The sequence below is a fragment of the Vipera berus genome (assembly GCF_964194415.1).
Source record: "Vipera berus genome assembly, chromosome: 16".
Taxonomy (NCBI): Eukaryota; Metazoa; Chordata; class Lepidosauria; order Squamata; family Viperidae; genus Vipera; species Vipera berus.
In genome coordinates, this window is record NC_138219.1 from 3,136,929 (window position 1) to 3,144,897 (window position 7,969).

Consider the following 7,969-nt stretch of genomic DNA (forward strand, 5'->3'; position numbering starts at 1 on the left):
CCTGCCTTAAGACATTTTCTCGTTTCTCAGCTTCACTGCAAAACTGAATGAATGTTTGCGTTTTAAACACAGTCACCAAACAACTGCACTTTAAAGACAAACCTTTTAAAATTGTACGGCCGTTAAGTCATTGAATGGGTGGATCGCAGCCTGAATTTGGACAGGGTTGGACCAGAAGAGGAACCTCCAAGGTCCCTTTCTATGTTTTATGTTAAGCATTAGGGAAAATATAAAGAAAGGAGGAGCCTTAGAATCATGGAATCCTATGGTTGGAAGGGACCTTGGAGATCATCTAGTCCAGACATGTCAAACACAAGGCCCGGGGGCCAAATCCGGCCCGCGAAGTGGTTTCATGTGGCCCACGAAGCCATCCTGGAAACAGTGAGGGAACGGCCCCCACTGCCTTGGCCCTGGCCCAGAGACCCTCCTTCTGCCAGAGACCCTCAGATCTGTCCCACTCCTGCCCGGGCCCCCATAGGCACCCTTGAGGCGAACGATGTAGAGCTGGCCATGCCCACCCAGTAGGCCATACGCACTCTAGCCACGCCCACCCAGTAGGCCACGCCCACCCTGGCCATACCCACCCGGCCCCCTGAGGGCAACCGCAATGCTGATGCGGCCCTCAATGAAATTGAGTTTGACACTCCTGATCTAGTCCAACCCTCTGCCCAAGGCAGGAGACCTTATATTATCCCAGTCAAAGGTGGTCCCACCTCTTCTTTAAAACCTCCATTAAATCTCCGGACCCTTTATCCTCACTAAGTGACTGGTCTTAACTCAAGGACTACCTGTTAATTGGTGTTTATTACTTTTTAAAAATAAGAAAAAGGGACAAATCACAAAGATGAATTACTTTCTTGACCTTAACAAGAAGGCTTAGCCTAACTAACCTGGAGGAACACAACAAACCGACCTGCGTTGCAGGATAAGTCTAAATTTTGTCGCAGATCTGTTTGCAGTGTCATACTTCAGCAACACTTAAGGACACCATCGCGTGAGAAAGTTTGAGAACCGCTGATCCAGGGGCTGCCACGTTTTTGATTCCCCACGTGGTCGTACAAGGCCAGCGTCGGCGTTTCCCAGAGTCGAATGATAAAAGCCTGTCTCCGCCATATCTGGGAGTTCGTCCTTGTGTGAATACAGCCAACGGCAGGTAGCACCCTAGGTCAGCGTTAAAAGAGTCATTCTCCCCTTTGTTCCACGCCTATTTAAAATTTCCAAGGCTGCGGCGATTAAACCTGGTTTTATTTCCTTTGACAGAAGTTATGAGGCAGAATTTTATTTTCTACAGCGTTAAGTTTATTTACAAATACACGAGCTCAGCTCCAGACAGTTGCAGTGTAGACAAATTAGGAATCCACCTCTATTTTTTTTCACATTCACTAACCATTACAATAAACTTTGCCAGCGTGATGGGTTTATTATACATATCTGGTGCAGGAGTTCTCGACTTAGCAGTTCATTTATTGACCGTTCAAAGTTACAGTGGCATTGAATAAGTGGCTTATGACTCTTCACCAGTCCATTGGTGCATCCCAATGGCCACGTGATCAAGCTTCAGGCGCTTGCAACTGGCTCGTATTTATGACGGCTTCAGTGCCCCCTAATTTATTGCTGGCCGGGAATTCTGTGAGTTGTAGTCCCAGGAAGAAGGGGCATTGTAGACATTTTGTTCAAGCTTCCTTTTCCTGCAAACCATGGTGCACGCAGAGAAAATGTGTCCACTGGCTAAGGGACAGTTGTTGCGTAGGAACTGAGGCAGGGGCTGCCTCTGGAAATCAGAGCTGCTCTGAAGGCAAGTAAGCTCAGATGGTCTGACGATCGTGTTTTGGTTCTGTAGCCAGTTCTGGAAACCTTTGAGGTCGCAGCTGCAAACTAGAGACAATTCCCTCAAATCCAGGAATTGCAACTGTCTCACTGGTCGAAACGATGAAGGCGACAGCGTCATCAACGGATTTCCACGGACGATGAGAGCCCGCAGGGATTTTAAACTAGGGAAAATCCCTTCTGGAAGTTTGTGCAACATGTTGGCCCTGAGATCCAGGATTTCTAAAGACGCCAAACCATGGAAAAGATTTCCAGGCAAGTCGCGCAGGTGATTGGAGCTGAGATTCAGCACCAACAGGTTCTCCAAATGTTGGAAGAGGTCCGTGCACTTCTGGGTGGCCCAAATATTTCCCAGATCGTTGTGGGAAAGGTCCAGTTGTGTTAGCGGCTTCGGAGACTTCTCAACTCTCGAACAGCTTGCTAGGTGATTGCTGGAGAGATTCAGGAACTTTAAGTGGGGAATATTGGCGAGATGATGCCAGACATTTGCCAGGTCCCTTAGACGGTTGGAAAAGAGATCAAGATGGACCAGATTTGGGCCAAGTTTTTCTATGCCCCAGGTGTCCTGGATCCTGTTTTGCCCCAAATTAAGCCGCACCAAGGAAGGGAGATTGCCACTGGGAATTCGGTCAAGAGCGTTGTCTTGCAGGTCAAGAAATTGCAAAGACTGTAGACCCATCAGGGCACCGTGCTGAACAATTCCAATGTGGTTGGACTTCAGAATGAGATGTTGCAGGGGAGAGGACTTCAAATCCTCCAGTCCTTTTGTGTACAGCTCTCCGAGAAGATTGTCGGACAAATCAAGGACCTGGAGCTTATTTAGCCCTGAAAACGCCCCATTGTGAATCTTATTAATCTGGTTGGATCTCAAGAGCAAGGTGTTGAGATCTGGTAAGCTTGAGAAGACCGAAGTGTTCAGGGCACTGAGAAAACCATGAGACATGTCGAACGTCTGGATACGGCTGTGACGCAGCCCGGAGAACGTGGTAGCTGAAATGTCCTTCAAGTTCTGGAACCCGAAACCGCTCCCAATAGCTCCTGAATGTTGCAGCTTGAGGTTCTGGATCCGTATGCCATTCAGGCTTTGGAGGAACTGTTCGACTCGCACCACGTTCCATGGGTTGGAAGAGATGTCTAAGGTGCCCAGGGTGATGTTGCGAAATGGGTTGTTGGTGCAAGACGGATTACTTGACAATTTATTAGAGGATAGGTCAAGAAAGGTCAGATGGCGCCCACTGAGATACTGGAGGTCATCCCCACAAATTGCCCCAATTTTGTTGAGTTTCAGCTGAAGGACCTTTAAACCTTTCAGCCCTTGGAAGGTTGGATCTGGTCTCAACCGATCCAGGTGGTTCCCTGTAAGGTCCAAGACTTCCAGTGATAAAAGGTCTTGGAAATAGCCCTTCTCCAGGATTCTGTTGTCAAAACTGCTAGCATCCAAGTGTAATACCTTGAGTTGGGTCAAACCCCAGAATGCCTTGGGGTGCAGTGACAAGTTCTCGTTGCCCCCCAAGTCTAGGAAGGTGATGTTGGGCACATTGGCGAAGGCCCTCTCTCCAACATAGAGAGGGCCTCCCAATTGTTTCCCCAACGAGAGCATCTTCAGGGCCCTCATCCGCGGGAAGGAAGACGTCTGGATGGTGGAGAAGAAGTTAAAATTCAACAAGAGGACTTGAGTGGTAGACACGTTCACGTTGGGGACGGCCTTGTGGCCTTGGGCTTGGCAGTTGGCCACCATCCGGTTCTTGATTTGGCTGGTGGAGCATCGGGAAAACCCATCGGTGGCAGAACTCAAGGCTACCGAGAGGAACACGATGGTGCTGAGGGAGACTGGAAAGAAGAAAGGAAAGGGGTGGATTAGCTTCTTAGCCTTATTGCCACTGGCCAAATTGATCTTTCTAGGAATCAACTGGTCAGGTGGAGCCTTAACGATCACAGGGCTTGCGGGCAGACCGTGCAACTCGGCAACATGGGATTAGTGTCCAGTAGAGTGTTTTCTCAACCTTGGCCATTTTTAAGACTTCAGTTCTGGAAGTCTACATGTCTTAAAAGTGGCCAAGGTTGAGAAACACCGGTCTAATAAGAGTCTTAAGGATAGAAGACCTCAGAAATCTAGTCCAAACCCCTGCCCAAAGCAGCACACCTTATTCAACAATAAATAACTTGGTTTAGATGGGGATCTAAGTTACTTAGAATAGACTGGAAGGGACCTTGGAGGTCTTGTAGTCCAGCCCTCTGCTCAAGCAGGAAAACCTAGCCTGTACCATTTCAGAGAAGTCACTCTAGCCTCTTCTTGAAAACCTCCAGTGATGGAGAATCCACAACTTCTGGAGGCAGGTGGTTCCACTGGTTAATTGTTCTAACTGTCAGGAAGTTTCTCCTTAGTTCTAGGTTGCTTCTCTCCTTGGTTAGTTTCCATTTGTTGCTTCTCGTCCTGCCTTCGGGCGCTTTGGAGAACAGCTTGACTCCCTCTTCTTTGGGGCAGCCCCTGAGATATTGGAACACTGCTATCATGTCTCCCCTGGTCCTTCTTTTCACTATAGACAAACCCAAATCTTGCAACCATTCTTCATGTTTTAGTCTCCAGCCCCGATCATCTTTGTTGCGGATGAGCTACATGCTCTCTCCAATTTAAACATTTTTAGTGGTTTTCCTAATTCACGTAAAATCTACAGACCTCTGGCCTTGCACTTTACGTTGAGTCATAGTTTGTTCAGCACTCCAGCACTGTTCCACCTGGAATCCTCAGATTGGCACAGATTAACTCCAAGGTCACCTTCAGACCAGTGATCAAGTAAGCAATTCTCCAATCAAGAAACTGCCACGTAGACATTAGTAAACAGCCCAACCAGATACCAAAATATTAACTGACAGCAAACAGCATTCCAGACTAGCACTGATGATGTGACCTAGTTGGGTCGTGAAACGTCTGCAAGGAAACAACCCAGCTCAGAGAGCACCAAGGACCCCACAGTCCTTCCTCCTCCTCTTCCTCTCTCACCTCCAGTCTGTTTTAGCACTTATGATGCTACCTAGTTGGGTCATGAAACGTCTGCAAGGAAACAACCCAGCTCAGAGAGCACCAAGGACCCCTCATTTCAACCTTGAGCTACAAAGATTCTTCATTGTTAAGTTTGTTCGCCCACAATGTCTAGAATCCAACACGGTTGGGGGTCCTATCTGATAAGCCATTGTGTACAAAAACCATCCTGGGTGGGTTGACACTATTCAACCACAAAAGTGGTCAGCCAAATTTTAGTTAGCATAATACGTAGCGTCTCCTAACTTTAAAAGCAATGCTGAACTTCAACTTTTACATACACACACACACACACCGTTTTGGGACTCACCTTTCTGGATCCTCCACCGGGGCCACCGCTGGAAGAAATCAGCCATGCTGTCCTGTGGAACAAAATGAATCCTCCTTTGGGTAGCAGTTGTGGGTCTCTCTCTCGGGTGCGTGTGCATTTGGCCCACTGCCCCCTATAAATGCCACTGGAACCACCCGTCCATCCCAGCCCCACGTCAGAGGTGACTGGACAAAACGTGAAGAGTTGCACAACAGGGAAGTGGCAGGGAAATTCTGCACCATCACACACACACACCCCCAAGCATTTCATGATTGTTTCTCCATGCACACACTGTACTCCTCTGGCAGGCCTTCCCAGGTCAACCGATCTTTAGAAAGAGCTCAGATAAAACCATGAGTCACGTTGAGGGGCAAAGAGAGGCTGGTTGACTTTCCATTGTTGGGCAAAGCTGGACAGTTTAAGCCACAAGGACCTTGTTTTCAGAGAGAGATGCACCCTTCAGCAATGGAGGAAGTTAGTTTCTGCAACGTTGATTCAAGATATTATCGTTTCCTCTTTAGATTGCATGCTTCACATGAGATTGACCGTTAAATGCACGGGTGTCCCTACAAAGCAAACACTCTCGGCCACGGTTGCTGAGCGAATCCCTCCAGTGCTTAAGTAAACCATGGTTGTCTCACAATGAAGAGTGAATGTGCAGGTTGGAAGCCTCCCAAACCCCCAAAAGAGACAAGATGGTCCTCACCGCTCTTTTGGATCCCGCCTTGCCCAGACGCAACCTCCTTCCAGCTGTTGCAAGAGGCACGTTTGGGACGGCCACAGCTTGTGGAAAAGGGCGAGGATAGACAGATAAAGCTGGAAGGGACCTTGGAGGTCGTCTAGTCCAGCCCCGTTCAAGCAGGAGAACCTATACCTCGAATTACAACCCATTTTTTTGTGGTTGCTAAGTGAAACATTGCTTGAGGGATCTTTGTCCCGCTTTACGAACTCTCTTGCCACACTTGTTAAGTGAATCGCTGCAGTTGTTAAACCAGTCGCAGGGCTGTCAAGCGAATCGGCTTTTCCCCTTGGCCTTGCTTGTCGGAAGGCTGTAAAAGCGGATCGCGTGACCCCGGGACACTGCAATGGTCATAAATGTGAGCAAGTGGCCGAGCCTCTTTTGAATTGTGATCGCCTGATCCTGGGGAGGCTGCAACGGCCATGCGAAAAAACGGTCCCAAGTCCTTTTCCCCCGGTGCTATTGTAACTTTGAGCGGTCACTAAATGAAGTGTTGTAATTTGAGGACTAACTTAGGGGATAGGACTGCTAAAGCAAACCCCCATTGGAGGGAAGGAGCTTAACGGGGTTGATGGGTGCATGAAAAGCCCCTGAAACTCTGGCTACGGGCGTAAATTACAGGTACTCTTCAACTTACGATAATTGGGGCCGGTATTTCTGTTGCTAAGCAAGTCAGTAGTTAAGTCAGCCACACACAAGTTTGATGATTTATTGATTTTTTTGCCACTGTTAATAAGGACCGGGTCATTAGTCACCTTTTTTCAGCAACGCTGTAACTTTGAAAAGTCGTCAAACCCATGGTGGGTGGATAGGAACCGTGAGTCTGGGCAGAAGGTTGCGGACGAAATCTTTTCGGGACAAAAATCGGATGAAGCGAAATCACCAAACTGGACAGGAGTAGGAAGGCTTTTCAATTGGAGTCGAGTCTGTTTAGCAACATAAACAAACCCAGTTTGGAATCCTGCCGGTTTGCTCAGCTTAATCCTATTAAAACCAGCGAACCGTTGAAGGCCAGTTTAGCTTGCCCTGAAAGCCCAACCCATGTCCGCCCATTTTGACTTCAGTGATGCTGAGATTCTGTTTATTAAATTTGCACGGGAAATAGCCTCGTGCATTACGTTGCACCCAACAGACTCGACTCCAATTGAAAAGCCTTCCTACTCCTGCCCAGTGGCTGCAACGTAATGCACGAGGCGTGCAAATTTAATAAACAGAATTTCAGCAAAATGGACGTGGACGGACGTGGGTTGGGCTTTCAGGGCAAGCTAAACTGGCCTTCAACGGTTCGCTGCTTTTAATAGGATTAAGCTGAGCAAACCGGCAGGATTCCAAACTGGGTTTGTTTATGTTGCTAAGCGGAAAAAAAAATTGTCAAGTGAGTTTTGCCCCACTTTACAACTTTACCCGCCACGGTTGTTAAGCGAATCACTGCAGTTGTTAAAAGTTAGTAACACAGTTGTGAAGTTGACTTTGCTTGTTAGAAGGTTGCAAAAGGGGGTCGCGTCACCCCGGGACACTGCAGACTGTCATAAACACAAATCCAGTTGTCAGGCGTCCAGATGTAAATCGCATGACCGTGGGAGCACTGCAGTGGTCATAAGAAGAGGAGAAATCACAGGTCACTTTTCTCAAGTGCCGTTTGTAACTCTGAATGGCCACTAAATGGACTGTTGTAAGCCGAGGACTATCTGTAATTGATCCTGGTGGGGCTTCCTCCGAATGATTGACCTTGCAAATCTTTTACCTATGCCCCCGTTGAAATTTATTTATTATTATTTTTTATTTTAATTCCACTTATATCCCGCCCTTCTCCGAAGACTCAGGGCAGCTTACAAACTTAGCAGTAGCCTTCATTCTATGTATATGCCAGCTTATTAGGGCTTTCACACACACCCCAAGCGGCATTATTACAAAGTCAGCTTAATTGCCCCCAACAATCTGGGTCCTCCTTTTACCTACCTGGGAAGGGTGGAAGGCTGAGTCAACCTTGAGCCTGGTGGGACTCGAACCTGCACTAATGGCAGGCAGCTGGCGTTACTTAAGGAGGCATTAG

At 47.8% G+C, this 7,969-nt stretch overlaps 1 protein-coding gene across 3 annotated transcripts; it reads right to left on the reverse strand.

The window, feature by feature from the left end:
• Positions 1-774: 774 nt before the first annotated feature.
• Positions 775-7,830, reverse strand: LOC308675132 (transforming growth factor beta activator LRRC33-like). Of its 3 annotated transcripts, none has more exons than XM_081340141.1 (3): positions 7,321-7,830; positions 5,178-5,229; positions 775-3,657 (listed from the first exon to the last, which is right to left on the reverse strand). In XM_081340141.1, the coding sequence occupies exons 2-3, from the start codon at positions 5,221-5,223 to the stop codon at positions 1,604-1,606; spliced, it is 2,100 nt and encodes a 699-aa protein (XP_081196267.1). In that variant the 5' UTR covers positions 5,224-5,229; positions 7,321-7,830; the 3' UTR covers positions 775-1,603. The 3 variants fall into 3 exon arrangements, with proteins under 3 accessions (XP_081196267.1, XP_081196266.1, XP_081196265.1); XM_081340140.1 differs by having other exon boundaries at positions 6,672-7,830; XM_081340139.1 differs by lacking the exon at positions 7,321-7,830 and having other exon boundaries at positions 5,178-5,671.
• Positions 7,831-7,969: the final 139 nt, after the last annotated feature.

Coding starts and splice junctions, on each gene's coding strand:
- LOC308675132 (XM_081340139.1), bottom strand. CDS start 5,295: ATGCACACGCACCCGAGAGAGAGACCCACAACTGCTACCCAAAGGAGG. Junction 3,658..5,177: donor CCGGTGGAGGATCCAGAAAG/GTGAGTCCCAAA, acceptor TCTTCTTTCCAG/TCTCCCTCAGCACCATCGTG.